This window comes from Erigeron canadensis, chromosome 2 (assembly GCF_010389155.1).
Source record: "Erigeron canadensis isolate Cc75 chromosome 2, C_canadensis_v1, whole genome shotgun sequence".
Classification (NCBI taxonomy): Eukaryota; Viridiplantae; Streptophyta; class Magnoliopsida; order Asterales; family Asteraceae; genus Erigeron; species Erigeron canadensis.
The window spans coordinates 38,078,594-38,094,093 of NC_057762.1; the positions used below are offsets into that span (position 1 = coordinate 38,078,594).

Consider the following 15,500-nt stretch of genomic DNA (forward strand, 5'->3'; position numbering starts at 1 on the left):
AGTGGGATGATATGATGTCATATAAGTAAATAAGGATGTTGCTAGTAAAATCTTGTTTCCAGAGTATCATATACTTTTTTGTGGTCATGAGATATCAAGTTATCCTCACTTCATCATTTTCTTCCACAAATTCAACTTCAACTTCATTAGTGTGGTTCCCACACATACAGTCCACGTCAGATATCATAATCCGCCATGTCAGCTTCATGATCCAATAGGATACATGTATCAGATTCCATCTTCCTCTCCTCACCAATCATAGACATCTTACATGGCAAGTCAACAACCACCAGAACTTCCATTTAGTTGGTCCCTTTTCCTCCTCAATTCTAAAAACAGCAAAACCAACCAACTAAATTTTTTTTCCGGTAACAGTGAACTGAAAGAATGGCTTCTTTGGCAGCAACAACTGCGGCAACCTCCCTCAGTGTGTCGGAAATGCTTGGGAACAAAGTCAACTACTCGAGTGCAGCCAGGACGGCTCCTTCTACTTCCAGTCCTGTCACCTTTAAGACAGTTGCCCTTTTCCAAAAGAAGAAACCTGCACCAAAGGCTAAGCCAGCAGCCGTCACCCCGGCTTCAGACGAGCTCGCCAAGTGGTATGGTAAGTATCATTACAACTTTTTAATATTTAGTAGGTAAGTAAACATATAAAAACTTTAGATTTATACCATTAAAAAAACAGGTTACTTGGAGACTGCAAATTCAAATGGCAATTACTTAAAGTAGTGAATGACATGCAAAGTTACACATTAAAATTAATGGTTTAGATTTTCTAATTCGGTTTATATATTTGCAATGGATATATAGGACCTGAGAGAAGAATCTTCTTGCCAGAAGGTCTTTTGGACCGATCAGAAATCCCAGAGTACCTCAACGGAGAAGTCGCTGGAGAGTAAGTAATATATACACATTAAATAAAAATATATACACACAAAAATACAATTAAAATGACTTTTTCTATGTTTCTTTAAATGCAGCTATGGTTATGATCCTTTTGGTCTTGGAAAGAAACCAGAAGACTTTGCCAAGTAAGTTCATTTCCAACACTCAGAAATCATTGATTTAGAGATCGAATCCAAACACTCGGTTGCAGTATCTAGATACTTACATTTATATGGTCTGCAGATATCAAGCTTTTGAGCTGATTCATGCACGATGGGCAATGTTGGGTGCAGCCGGTTGCATTATTCCAGAGGCCTTCAACAAATATGGTGCAGCCTGTGGCCCTGAAGCCGTCTGGTTCAAGGTATGTGTCAGACTAATCAATCCCAAACTAAAGAAAGCCAAAAGCTTAATAACTCCGTTCTTATTTATTCATAACGGTATTTGTAGACTGGAGCTCTGCTACTCGATGGCAATACATTGAACTACTTCGGAAAGAACATCCCCATTAACCTGGTCTTGGCAGTCGTTGCTGAGGTTGTTCTTGTAGGTGGTGCAGAATACTACAGAATCACCAACGGCTTGGTATGCCTATATATGAATGAATGCATCAGCAATTTCCATGTATATTACTTGATTTATCAGTTGATGATTTTGAGGGGTCTTATGTGCAGGATTTTGAGGACAAGTTGCACCCTGGTGGACCATTTGATCCGTTGGGTCTTGGCAAGGACCCAGACCAGCTCGCTCTGTTGAAGGTTAAGGAAATCAAGAATGGTAGACTAGCAATGTTCTCAATGTTTGCATTCTTCATCCAAGCATATGTGACCGGAGAGGGTCCAGTAGAAAACCTTACATCTCACTTAAGTGATCCCTTTGGAAACAACATACTAACTGTGATTTCTGGGAACATCGAAAGAACCCCAACCCTATAAACCTATTTGTAAGCTAAACAATGACAATCATTTACTCATGTATTCTATATTCTCGGTTTTTTTTAATGAAAAAGGAGTCCAAATGGTCAGTAATTGTAGTTTGATGAAACAACTTCTAACGACAATTGGGTTACCCAAATATTCGGCATCATTATGTAATCGCCTAATGCATTGTGTAGCATCTGACATTGCAATTATGCAATGCAAATACGTATAATAACTTATAGACCTCTTAAACTAATACACTGGCATTTGCCAGTTTATAACTAGTCATGTAATAATACACTTGTGACAACTATATGCATTCTCATCAACTGCTTGAGTCACGTACACTTGGTAAACCAAGCCACTTCAACCCCTTAAGAAAGTAACAAATTACTAATAAACGCTAAAGTAGGTAAGAAAGAAAACACTGACCTGGTTAGAAGCGGTTATTGTTTGATGCTAGAAAGAAAACATTTGCTTCCGTTTGACACCCTCATAAGCAACATTTCACATCCTTGACTTAAACAGAAGCAGTTGACAGAACTCTCGAGACATAGGTGCATTCCGTTACTGCAAACACCAAATATGATATGTGCAGATAATAAAATGCATGCATTGCCGCATTGGATCCAGGATTTGTTTAGTTCAGTCGAAGTGTAAACATAAATTTCTACAGCTGATGAAGAAGCTCTTTTATATTTTTAACCAAAGCACACACACACACACACAGTAATAACAGCAAGTTTTCTGTGTCATACCACAAGCAACCACTTCGCAGGATAATGCATATTCCAAGCAACCATCATTTTTCCCCATCATTCTTAATAAGGCCAAGACCAGTTGGATACAAGTAGATGTTAAAAAGCGATAAAATTCATGTACCTATATTGACGCTAACTATGCATTCAGATTTTACATTACTGATTTTAACTACACAAGATTACATACGGGTCATTACTTAAACACTACAATGGTCTTTAAGCACCTGCCTGGCAAGATCCATAGATTTGCTTTCTTTATAAATTAGGTGCAAATTGTAAGCCGCCTCTCTTCTAAGATCACAATAACCAGGCTTGAGATCATTTGTGATTTCTGGACCATCATTCGGTAGCTTTGGGATAGGGTGATCTTTTTGATGAACCGCAAGCACCTTTTCATAGTACGTAGCCGCAATCGATATTAGACCAACATGCTGATAAGCTCGTGCTAGGTTGTATAAAGCCTCCTAAGCATTTCACAGAGCCAATTCAGTTATGATTCAGACACAATGGTATTGAATAACATAAGTCTTTATTACTTTACTATTAAATTATCCATTTGTCTTTGATCTCATTTTTCAATAATAAATAATTTAAACTAAATAACTCAACAGCGAGATTAAAGGAGAATAAGTAACACCTGGCTGTTCCCTGAAAGGCGAAGATTGTTGTAGAGAAAAGCTAAACCTTGCAAAACACACTGATGCCTGTTATGAAGTCTTAATCCAAGGGCTAGGTTGATTAGGGCCGTTCCTTGGGAGCAAGTACGAATTATCAGTAGTAATTACTTGTGGATTTAGAAAGACTAATGCAACAAATTAGTGAAGAGAAACTAGAAAGGCATACCAGCACAAAGATTGATCAACGCATTCTCAGGCATCAATTCATATGCTTTCAAGTAATATCTTGCAGCGGCTGAATGCTGGCTCTTCATGGTAAACTGACACAACTTCACTGCTTGATCTATAATTTGGATTCCTCTTTAGAGTTTAGACTTGAACAACCCATATGAGATTTCTATTTCACAAGACATGATTCCCTTGTATGTCAGTGGTAATATGACCAGTCCTAGGTTTCAGTGTGTAATGGACTTAGAACCGACTACTATTATCTGTGGGAGTTCCCATTTAAATCATGAGTCACTCTAATTCTCGATTTTCCATTTTTCTATGATAACTTTCATTTGTCTGTCTCGCTTTCGAACCTGTAAAACAAACAAGATGTCCAGTTAAAAAGATGGAACCCCAAAAGGTAAAAGAGAATTAGCTAAAAGTGGTCATCAGTTGGACATGCATCCTTCCCTGTATCAGATTGCTTACTCTCTTAGCAGTTGGCTAAATTAAACCTAGTTACCAGTTCAATATACTTTTGGTAGCTTTTGCTTATCTAATGTAGCATGCAAACATGGAACCATATGTTTAAAGGTCATCTTATTTTTTAGAACGGCAAGTGTTAGATGTTAATGATTCGAACCCCGGCATTGACATCCAAGGTGGGCAGTATGCATTTAAAGGTCATTTACCTCCACCCGAGGCCTTTCTCCGCGAAGCAACGCATCCACACTTCTTTCCGACTGAAGAAAAAAACTTACATATATAAGGAATACAAACAGGCACACATGCACACACAAACATACAGAGTGAGAGATTGAATACCTTATGCACAACCCAATGATGTCTATCTCTCATTTCAATCATAAAGGGGAAGGTAGGAGGACTACCTCTCTCGCTGATACTTTTCCTGCCATCTCTCTTCCGGGCTTCTTGATCTCCTAAAGTAACACTTTCTACTCCCCCTGCCTGTACAAAAAAAATACCAGGAGACGAAACTTCACCAATTACGTTGCAAAAAAAAAAAAAACACAATAAAACTAACTTGGTAACAAGAAATAAGTCAAAGGTGAAGATATACACAATAAGTAAATGATCTGATGGCATCTCTTAAAAGGTTAACTTGCCAAATGCTGACAGTTCAAAAGTTAAAGCATAGTGTTTGTATTCTATTAGTTAGGAACTTACCAAATGAGAGAGAACAGGATTCTTTATTATATTTTCGAGTCGCTCACCATGAGCACTGCCGATAAGCATGACCCCTCTTTCGGCAATTGACTGGCAAGCACTAGCTTCAGCCCGAGTGCTGATTTCATCAATAATGATCACTTCAGGCATGTGATTCTCCACTGCCTCAATCATCACTTTGTGTTGCGTAGACGGTTTTGAAACCTGCATTCTTCTTGCACTGCCTATTGCTGGATGTGGTATATCTCCGCCACCTCCTATTTCATTACTAGTATCAACAACAACCTATCTTTATTGTTAGTATGATTCTTAAATGCAGTTTTGGCATCAGCGTATGTTTAAAGAACTTAGAAAAAGCACAAACAGAATTGTAAAAGCCAAAAGTACCACTCTTTTTTGTAGCTCATCTGATAAAACTCGAGATATCTCTCGCATAACAGTAGTCTTTCCTACACCGGGTCTGTAAATAGGAGTTTTGAATATTAAGATTGTCTGAATTATATTTCAATCATGATAAAATTAGAGAAGTGTTGACCAAAAGGACATTTGTGGTGTCATGGGACGAAAGGGAGTCATTTTCTAGGATATTTAACAACAAATGCAATTCTGATTTGAACCTTCACAAAAAAATAGTCCTCCATTATTTTAAAGAGAGTATACTTCAGAACAAGTTTGTTCATCACTTTAGCTCAGCATTTTTTTTATAAATCCATCTAGACAATCAATTTAGATGCTTGTCAGTAAAAATAACCATCTACCTTCCAATAAAGAGGATACTCTCTCCAAACTGAAGCAGATCCCGGACCATATCAATGTGACCCCGTACAGCCCTGCCAACTCGACAAGTTAACCCAACTACTACACCCTTTCGATTCCTGACTGCAGATATGCGGTGCAGGGTGCCAGTGATCCCGGCTCTATTATCCCCTCCAATTTCTCCAATTGCATTCTCAGCAAATTCTAACTCATCCATTGAGATCTGTTTAAGTGTTTATGAATTATTAATAAGCTAAACTACAAAATGAGCTGAGAACTACTGGTCCATTGAACCATCTTTCGAGAATGGTTAAACATAGAGGTGACAAAATCATGTGTTGGGGAGGGGACAAAAAGGGTAATTTTTATAGTTACAGGTCAAAAACAAATGGGTTCACTTTACAAGGTCAAATATGAGCACAAAAAATTACTTCAATGGTAAAATAACTAATACGAGTAGTATCTTTTAGCAGATTTTATGCATTCAATAAGACTTGGTCGCCTAATAACCTGCTTGAACCATTTGACACATTTCCTAATAAGCTAATTCTATTGATTTTGCCCCTTTGACCTGTTAGAGATAAACCTATCCCAACTTGACCCATTTTTTAGTAGATTGATCAGCATTGCCACCTCTAGCTAACCCCAAGCACATTACATATCTGATTTTATCAATATAAGTAACATTTACCTCGGTATCTCTTAGATACTTTCGCCCTGAATCACCAAGGAAGCATGCAACTGGTAACCGACCTAGATCCAATATTACCTACTGGCATAAGTAGGATACAATGAAGTGCGGGAAAAATGTAAAGATGGAGAGGATTTGTGCATTTAATTATGCTTTGGCAGGAGAACAACATAGTGAGCCAAATGTATCATTGTATCAATTAGAATATTTGGCAGTTGGATAGTAGAATATAAGTTCAGTTTATAGCAGTTTTCCCCTGTAAACCATTGTACATTTAACTTACATACAGGACACAAACTGCAAAATCATAGAATATTAGAAAAAGAAAACGAGACAGAAATGAATCACCTCTAATAGTTGATCTTTTTTAGACTCCATTACAAGCTTGTCACGCAAATCATGTGGAAGGATCTGAAAACCACATGGAAGAATTAAATTAAACTCCAAATGGCCAAATGAACCAAGAACAAAATGAAAGAGCCTATTGCCAGTGCGTCACAAGCTCACAATCCGTGGAAAAATCACATTAATCAAGATATAAAGGACAAAGAACCATAGTATTCATAGAGTTGGAAAAAAAAGCATAAATCTACATTAGGGGTAACAACCATGTCGTGTTCAGGATGATGATTTCTCAACCCAAATCCAACCCATTTACTTTAATGTGTCAAAATGTTGAACACAAAGCCAATTCATATGTTAAAACAGTTTAATCATGTCAACTCGTTTATGACCTATATCAAACACAAAAGGTACACGATAATAACTTATACGTCGAAATTGTCGATATTTCGAATGCACACAATAACTATTAAGACATAAAGTATAGATATAGACATATAGTAATCATGTCATTAAGTTCAAACCAAAACCGAGCCATTTATAGCACGTTTTAGTCACGTCAACCAATTATGACTCCAACCAGTTTGTTTTTGTGTTGGGCTTGTTCGTCGTGTCAGAAATTTGCCACCCCTAATCCACAGTAATTACTTGTATTCACTATAATCATTAATATATATATATAGTTTTAGGTTACTGTGCAAAGTGTGCAAAACACTAATATGCAGCTTAAAGATTACAGTGTCGATAGAAAAACATACAACTTAACTACTATTTCTTTTCCTATGGACACTCTATGTCAGTGTTAATTAAGATCTATGTTAATAGAACTATTAACATACATCTTGTTAACACTGATATACATCTTAGGGTATTAGTAATAGTTCAGATGTACTAACATACAACTTAACTATTAGTAGTGATAGCTAAGCTTTATGTTAGTACTTCCATACATGGCAGCAAAAATCTGTCAATTGTTCTTAGGGCTGCCGCCCATAGGTAAATCACCCCATCACCAATCACCCCTTTGAGCTATCACACCCTATGACCTATCACCTCACCAGCTACCCTTTATTTAATGTCTTAAGGGCATAGGCCACTCTGAATCACAGTTTTCGGCTGTGGTGGTGGTGGTTTGAGAATGTGTTTTTATGACAATTCGCATGTAAAGACACTTCCATCCATAACCTTCCCCTATATATATGTATATATGTAGGGGAAAGATAACTAGAGTACAAGAAATTCAAAAGGTACAAAAAAGTACAAGGGGATATCTTCTTCCCCCTTCCTTCTTCTCCGGGAGATTGCCGCCGCCAGCCACCCCCTCCTTCTCCGGCGAGACAACCACCGCCACCACCATCATCATCTCCGACCACCCCAACCACTGCGCTGGCGCCAACAGCAAGGGCTTCCCCCGTACCATATCAAACCGCCACCATCTCTTGGATCGTCACCCATCAAATCCATACGATTTCCATATGCATTCCCTGACAACCGGTTTAGAACGAATGAGGGCAACGCCCGTACCGTATCCACCCGAAAACGAACCTGATTCTCACCGGAAAAGTCTCCGGAGATGTCGCCGGAGCCCGGAGGTGCTGGCAGTGGTTGTCTCGTCGGAGAAGAAGGAAGGAGGAGGAGGTGTGGCGGTCGCCGGAGAAGAAGGTGGTGGCTGGCGCCGACAGTCTCTTCGGAGAAAAAGGAAGGAGGAAGAGGATCCAACGGTGCCTTGTAATTTTTGGATTGCTTGTACTCTAAGGCCTCTGCCAACCCAGCAGCTCTTCCAGACTCTTCCTTACTACCACATCAGCTTTTCTCTCTCCTTAAATCACCTCTTCCTACTAACTACCAACCCTACCTCTTCTTCACCTCTTCCTCATCTTTTCCTTCACTTTATTTATCTATATTTTATCTTTACACACACACACAAACTTAGGTCGGGTCCACGACACCTCTTCCTCACCCGGTGATGGGGGGAAGAGGTAAACAAGGAAGAGCCAAGATGAGACACGGTGCCAACGCAAGAGGAGAGAAGACGAGCGAGGAAGAGAAATAACGCCGGGGTTGGCACCGGCCTAAATAACCCACCCCTATGTGTGTGTGTGTGTGTGTGTGTATAGGACAAGGTTCATGCGAGAACCATCTTAATTGAAATAATCATGATCAGGGGCTGAATTGAGGGTTGCATACCCTCCAAAAATACATATTAGTGCTAAATTTTCAATATTTACAACAATTATGGGATAATTACTAGTGCACATCCAGATTACAACCAAAGAATACCCTGTGCTAAAAAAACTTTCTACATAATGCATACTCTGAAATGATTACCTAAATCCGCCAATGATCATGATAACCTCTAAATTATAACTTGATGTTCATATGAGAATGGTATATGTGAACATATTCGTTCACATATGAACATATCAAGTTATACTCTAATTATCTTTCCCCTATATATATATATATATATATATAACAAGAAGACAAGGTTTGAGCATGGAGGAAACAATAGAGTAGTAGCTAAGGTAAGGATGAAAGCAATAAATGAAGCAGCAGCAGTCAATACACAGAAAAAGAAGTGAAAAAGGAATTGAATAAATCCATTATTATTGTTGATACCTTTAATAATTCATGGATGTCATCAGAAGGTGTGCACTTGACCATGGGAATTGAAATGGAACTATTATAATTATAATTATTGTGTTTGTGTTTGTAACTGTAATTGTAATTAGGTAGAAAATTGTGTTTATAAAAAGAAGAAGAAGATGAGGATGAACAGCTACCACAACGTATGGACATGATGATGAAAATTGGGTGTGTTGAATCTCTGGTCTGGTGTAGACGTCTCCTTCCTAATCCTCCTATACTGTGGAGTCGGAACAAGGGTAAACAAAGGGAATCATACATAGTACAAAAACATTGTTTTCTGAAGTTATACTGTAACAAAAAACATTGTACAAAACATTGTTTTTCACTTTTTAATAGAATATTTGAAAACATTTTTTTTTTATTTATTTTTTTCATTTTTCATTTTCGTATTCTCATCTCTTACATGTTTTTTATTTTCTAATTAGAATGCATTTTTAAAATTTTATTTTTTTTTAAAAAAATTAAAAACCCTTTTCTTTTTTAGAAAACTAAAAATGAATAATTGGAAAACACTTGCTGACAACCAAACGGGAGTTTTTTTTTTTTTTTGCGTACAAATGAAACTTATGTTAATTGATATTGCCATTAAAAAATGGAAAAAAAAAATTTTGATTTTTTTTTCCCATGAATGTGGACCGTGGAAGAGAGATTACAAAATAATATCATCCGCCACTTCTAACCACAAGTTCAACTTCCTGGGGTGTGGGTCCCAAACCAAATAACATAATCCGCCACATCAGCAAGAATTATCCTATGTGATAGAAGCATCAGATTTCATGTCCAACGTCCAACCAATCAAAACCATCCTACATGTCAAGTCCACATCCACCTAAACCTCCCATTTAGCATGCACCTCTCCTTTCACATTTTTTCTCATCCTAAACTATCACAAACAAACTCAATATCCCTTTTTTTTTTGTTGTTTCCGGCCAACCCCATCACCGGAAAACATTTAAGAATGGCTTCTTCATTGGCAGCTTCTACCGCCTCGGCATCCCTCGGAGTGTCGGAACTCCTTGGAAACAGACTTAACTTGTCTGGTGCAGCCAGGACAGCTCCTTCCACTCCTGTCACCTTTAAGATTGTTGCTCTTTTCCAAAAGAAGAAACCCGCACCCAAGGCTAAGCCCGTTGCTGTCACCCCGGCCTCCGATGAGCTCGCCAAGTGGTATGGTAAGTACTGCTCACATGCTCGATCACTATATTTATATCTATATCTATACTATATATCTATATTATATTATAAAGCAGATTTCTCTTAAATTTTCAACATTGAACTTGAAATTTTCAATATTGATTTTAAGTACTTCCCCAAAATGTCCCTCCTATCTATTATATATTTACCTAATAGAATAATAACCAATATATATCCAATAGACATAAACACACAGCTTTATTAAAAAAACAATAAAAAAAAGTGATTATAACAGTTAACCTATCTACTGAATTCTAGTTTAAGAAACACGTAAATTGTTGCGCAGCTTTGTAAAATCTTTGCACAAGTTCTCAAGTTTGTTACACATGGAGTATTAAGTAAATACTCAAAGTAGAAGCAATATGAGCTTAAATTTCTACATTACTTTGTATGCAGCTATGGTTATGATCCGTTTGGTCTAGGAAAGAAACCAGAAGACTTTGCCAAGTAAGTTCACTTTTAAGTCTTAGAAAAGATTGATTCTGAGTTGGAATATATATCATATACACTCGTATAATGTAATTCTTAATTAGAAGCCCCTGTAGTTATATATATAAGTGTCTTAATTTCAGATACCAAGCATTCGAGCTGATTCATGCACGATGGGCAATGTTGGGTGCAGCTGGTTGTATCATTCCTGAGGCCTTCAACAAATACGGCGCTTCCTGTGAACCTGAAGCTGTGTGGTTCAAGGTTTGGAATCATTCTCTAACTAATTGAGGACAAAACCTTTAGCATTAATTTATAACTGATGTATGTGACTGTGGTTAAATGCAGACTGGAGCTCTTCTACTCGACGGCAACACATTGAACTACTTTGGAAAGAACATCCCTATAAATTTGGTCCTGGTTGTTGCTGCCGAGGTTGTTCTTGTTGGTGGTGCAGAATACTACAGAATCACCAATGGCTTGGTATGCCTATATATGAATGAACACATTAATTGTTTCAAAGTATGTAATTCTTGTTATATCAGTTAATGAACTTGGGAGGTTTAATGTGCAGGATTTTGAGGACAAGTTGCACCCTGGTGGACCATTCGATCCATTGGGTCTTGGCAAGGACACAGACCAGCTTGCTTTGTTGAAGGTTAAGGAGATCAAGAATGGCAGACTAGCTATGTTCTCCATGTTTGCATTCTTCATCCAAGCTTACGTGACCGGAGAGGGTCCTGTAGAAAACCTTACATCTCACTTGAGCGACCCCTTTGGAAACAACTTATTGACCGTGATTTCTGGGAATATTGAAAGAACCCCAACCCTGTAAACTCCATTTGTACTCTAAATGATGACAATCAGATCGTTTATGTATCTTATATATTTGTTTTTGATCCATTGTGTATTATGAGGAGACGATCAATCGTTGAACTGGTAGACGTTATATTTTAGAAACGAAATCCTTGGTTTTATGTATGCTCTTGGACTTTGCAACTTCACTAATGATCTGTTTATAGTATTCACATACACAAGAACCAGTAACTCGTTAACATAAAGTCAGGGTTCGAATGCCATAATAAGAATTTACTGAAGTATGTGATCTAAAAGCACTAATCTGTTAGCTGGGCATAACTGTATGTCCTTAAAAGATAGATACATCATATGTGAACTCAAAATACAATCATCACAAGATATGTTAATCAAAAACTCTAATCCTCATCTTAACCTAAATAACTTCATCGTCACTACCATGAGGAAGCAGATGTTTTTATGTATTGGCACAATTCAGATTATATCGATATGCTTCTAAAGCAGCAAAGCTAAACACATAATTCAATCATTTTGTTTGATAAATGAAGGATGATGAGACTTGCAGTTAATCATGGACAACGAAAAAGTAACTCTTAAAAATCGCTCATGAAATCAAAGACAAACAGCTTCACTACTCCAGTTTCATCTGAAAACACCGTTGTCTTTAACCTAACAATGGCACAATAAGTGTAGAAGTCATGTTGGTGCATTTTCGGGTGACAACATCATTATAGAAATTTTGTCTTGAGTTTATTGAATATGTACTTTTAATAAACGTTAAGTATTTCGTATAATAAAGTCAAACTTCGAATTGGTCAACACGTTGACTTGGTCAAGCTTGACCTGGTCAAGCTCGAATGGGCATACGAGTTGATTTGGTCGAGCTCGACCTGGTCAAGCTCGAATGGGCATACGAGTTGGGCTTGGTCCATGAAGTTTGAGGTCCGACTAGTCCATTAGTTTTAGTATAAATAGAGATTAAACCCTATGTTTAAGATTGTTCTTTTCTAGTCATTGTAATTCGTATTTTGGGACTTGGTATTTACTTGTAATTGCATTTACCGAAGTAATATACAGTTCCAGTTTATTCATATTTGTGTTCGTGTTGTTGATTGCTTTTGTATAAGAATTTCCGCACTTATACATTAGTTACTTAATCTCGTTTGATTTAGTGGCATAGGAACTTTGAGGTCATTTGCTTAATTAGTGATCAAGTTAGAAGAAATAGCAGATCCCGAATGCTAGGCATTTTCGTAGGAGCTAAGGGACTACAAAATAAACATTTCGTCTTGATTGATGAGTACTGGTAATCCGATATTTCCATGTCTCTACGATCGATTCAAAGTTAAGGGCTGAAAGATAACCAATAACTAATTAAGTGGGATGATATGATGTCATATAAGTAAATAAGGATGTTGCTAGTAAAATCTTGTTTCCAGAGTATCATATACTTTTTTGTGGTCATGAGATATCAAGTTATCCTCACTTCATCATTTTCTTCCACAAATTCAACTTCAACTTCATTAGTGTGGTTCCCACACATACAGTCCACGTCAGATATCATAATCCGCCATGTCAGCTTCATGATCCAATAGGATACATGTATCAGATTCCATCTTCCTCTCCTCACCAATCATAGACATCTTACATGGCAAGTCAACAACCACCAGAACTTCCATTTAGTTGGTCCCTTTTCCTCCTCAATTCTAAAAACAGCAAAACCAACCAACTAAATTTTTTTTCCGGTAACAGTGAACTGAAAGAATGGCTTCTTTGGCAGCAACAACTGCGGCAACCTCCCTCAGTGTGTCGGAAATGCTTGGGAACAAAGTCAACTACTCGAGTGCAGCCAGGACGGCTCCTTCTACTTCCAGTCCTGTCACCTTTAAGACAGTTGCCCTTTTCCAAAAGAAGAAACCTGCACCAAAGGCTAAGCCAGCAGCCGTCACCCCGGCTTCAGACGAGCTCGCCAAGTGGTATGGTAAGTATCATTACAACTTTTTAATATTTAGTAGGTAAGTAAACATATAAAAACTTTAGATTTATACCATTAAAAAAAACAGGTTACTTGGAGACTGCAAATTCAAATGGCAATTACTTAAAGTAGTGAATGACATGCAAAGTTACACATTAAAATTAATGGTTTAGATTTTCTAATTCGGTTTATATATTTGCAATGGATATATAGGACCTGAGAGAAGAATCTTCTTGCCAGAAGGTCTTTTGGACCGATCAGAAATCCCAGAGTACCTCAACGGAGAAGTCGCTGGAGAGTAAGTAATATATACACATTAAATAAAAATATATACACACAAAAATACAATTAAAATGACTTTTTCTATGTTTCTTTAAATGCAGCTATGGTTATGATCCTTTTGGTCTTGGAAAGAAACCAGAAGACTTTGCCAAGTAAGTTCATTTCCAACACTCAGAAATCATTGATTTAGAGATCGAATCCAAACACTCGGTTGCAGTATCTAGATACTTACATTTATATGGTCTGCAGATATCAAGCTTTTGAGCTGATTCATGCACGATGGGCAATGTTGGGTGCAGCCGGTTGCATTATTCCAGAGGCCTTCAACAAATATGGTGCAGCCTGTGGCCCTGAAGCCGTCTGGTTCAAGGTATGTGTCAGACTAATCAATCCCAAACTAAAGAAAGCCAAAAGCTTAATAACTCCGTTCTTATTTATTCATAACGGTATTTGTAGACTGGAGCTCTGCTACTCGATGGCAATACATTGAACTACTTCGGAAAGAACATCCCCATTAACCTGGTCTTGGCTGTTGCTGCCGAGGTTGTTCTTGTTGGTGGCGCAGAATACTACAGAATCACCAATGGCTTGGTATGCCTATATAAGAATGAACACATTAACTGTACCAAAGTATGTAATTCTTATATCAGTTAATGAACTTGGGAGGTTTTATGTGCAGGATTTTGAGGACAAGTTGCACCCTGGTGGACCATTTGATCCATTGGGTCTTGGCAAGGACCCAGACCAGCTCGCTCTGTTGAAGGTTAAGGAGATCAAGAATGGCAGACTAGCTATGTTCTCCATGTTTGCATTCTTCATCCAAGCTTACGTGACCGGAGAGGGTCCTGTAGAAAACCTTACATCTCACTTGAGCGACCCCTTTGGAAACAACTTATTGACTATGATTTCTGGGAATATCGAAAGAACCCCAACCCTGTAAACTCCATTTGTACTCTAAATGATGACAATCAGATCGTTTATGTATCTTATATATTTGTTTTTGATCCATTGTGTATTATGAGGAGACGATCAATCGTTGAACTGGTAGACGTTATATTTTAGAAACGAAATCCTTGGTTTTATGTATGCTCTTGGACTTTGCAACTTCACTAATGATCTGTTTATAGTATTCACATACACAAGAACCAGTAACTCGTTAACATAAAGTCAGGGTTCGAATGCCATAATAAGAATTTACTGAAGTATGTGATCTAAAAGCACTAATCTGTTAGCTGAGCATAACTGTATGTCCTTAAAAGATAGATACATCATATGTGAACTCAAAATACAATCATCACAAGATATGTTAATCAAAAACTCTAATCCTCACTTTAACCTAAATAACTTCATCGTCACTACCATTAGTAAGCATATGTTTTTATGTATTGGCACAATTCAGATTATATCGATATGCTTCTAAAGCAGCAGAGCTAAACACATAACTCAATCATTTTGTTTGATAAATGAAGGATGATGAGACTTGCAGTCAATCATGGACAACGAAAAAGTTACTCTTAAAAATCGATCATGAAATCAAAGACAAACAGCTTCACTACTCCAGTTTCATCTGAAAACACCATTGTCATTAACCTAACAATGGCACAATAAGTGTAGAAGTCATTTGCTTAATTAGTGATCAAGTTAGAAGAAATAGCAGATCCCGAATGCTAGGCATTTTCGTAGGAGCTAATGGACTACAAAATGAAACATTTTGTCTTGATTGATGAGTACTGGTAATCCGATATTTCCATGTCTCTACGATCGATTCAAAGTTAAGGGCTGAAA

General features: G+C 37.5%; 3 protein-coding genes and 1 pseudogene across 3 annotated transcripts; 3 read left to right on the plus strand and 1 right to left on the minus strand.

Moving 5' to 3' along the window:
- Positions 1-323: 323 nt before the first annotated feature.
- Positions 324-1,929, plus strand: LOC122586793 (chlorophyll a-b binding protein CP26, chloroplastic-like). Its single transcript, XM_043758780.1, has 6 exons — positions 324-604; positions 811-895; positions 981-1,031; positions 1,129-1,249; positions 1,336-1,470; positions 1,560-1,929. Exons 1-6 carry the CDS (start codon positions 388-390, stop codon positions 1,818-1,820), a joined length of 870 nt encoding a protein of 289 aa, XP_043614715.1. The 5' UTR covers positions 324-387; the 3' UTR covers positions 1,821-1,929.
- A 1,149-nt stretch (positions 1,930-3,078) lies between these two features.
- Positions 3,079-9,308, minus strand: LOC122586791 (annotated as a pseudogene).
- A 669-nt stretch (positions 9,309-9,977) lies between these two features.
- On the plus strand, positions 9,978-11,477 carry LOC122588215 (chlorophyll a-b binding protein CP26, chloroplastic-like). The gene is made up of 5 exons (XM_043760340.1): positions 9,978-10,186; positions 10,610-10,660; positions 10,786-10,906; positions 10,991-11,125; positions 11,217-11,477. Exons 1-5 carry the CDS (start codon positions 9,978-9,980, stop codon positions 11,475-11,477), a joined length of 777 nt encoding a protein of 258 aa, XP_043616275.1.
- Positions 11,478-13,158: 1,681 nt separating this feature from the next.
- On the plus strand, positions 13,159-14,785 carry LOC122586794 (chlorophyll a-b binding protein CP26, chloroplastic-like). Its single transcript, XM_043758781.1, has 6 exons — positions 13,159-13,439; positions 13,647-13,731; positions 13,817-13,867; positions 13,965-14,085; positions 14,172-14,306; positions 14,395-14,785. The coding sequence occupies exons 1-6, from the start codon at positions 13,223-13,225 to the stop codon at positions 14,653-14,655; spliced, it is 870 nt and encodes a 289-aa protein (XP_043614716.1). The 5' UTR covers positions 13,159-13,222; the 3' UTR covers positions 14,656-14,785.
- The last annotated feature ends 715 nt before the right edge of the window (positions 14,786-15,500 follow it).

Coding starts and splice junctions, on each gene's coding strand:
- LOC122586794 (XM_043758781.1), top strand. CDS start 13,223: ATGGCTTCTTTGGCAGCAACAACTGCGGCAACCTCCCTCAGTGTGTCG. Junction 13,440..13,646: donor CGAGCTCGCCAAGTGGTATG/GTAAGTATCATT, acceptor ATGGATATATAG/GACCTGAGAGAAGAATCTTC. Junction 13,868..13,964: donor AAACCAGAAGACTTTGCCAA/GTAAGTTCATTT, acceptor TATGGTCTGCAG/ATATCAAGCTTTTGAGCTGA.
- LOC122586793 (XM_043758780.1), top strand. CDS start 388: ATGGCTTCTTTGGCAGCAACAACTGCGGCAACCTCCCTCAGTGTGTCG. Junction 1,250..1,335: donor CTGAAGCCGTCTGGTTCAAG/GTATGTGTCAGA, acceptor CGGTATTTGTAG/ACTGGAGCTCTGCTACTCGA. Junction 1,471..1,559: donor ACAGAATCACCAACGGCTTG/GTATGCCTATAT, acceptor TCTTATGTGCAG/GATTTTGAGGACAAGTTGCA.
- LOC122588215 (XM_043760340.1), top strand. CDS start 9,978: ATGGCTTCTTCATTGGCAGCTTCTACCGCCTCGGCATCCCTCGGAGTG. Junction 10,187..10,609: donor TCCGATGAGCTCGCCAAGTG/GTATGGTAAGTA, acceptor CTTTGTATGCAG/CTATGGTTATGATCCGTTTG. Junction 10,907..10,990: donor CTGAAGCTGTGTGGTTCAAG/GTTTGGAATCAT, acceptor GGTTAAATGCAG/ACTGGAGCTCTTCTACTCGA.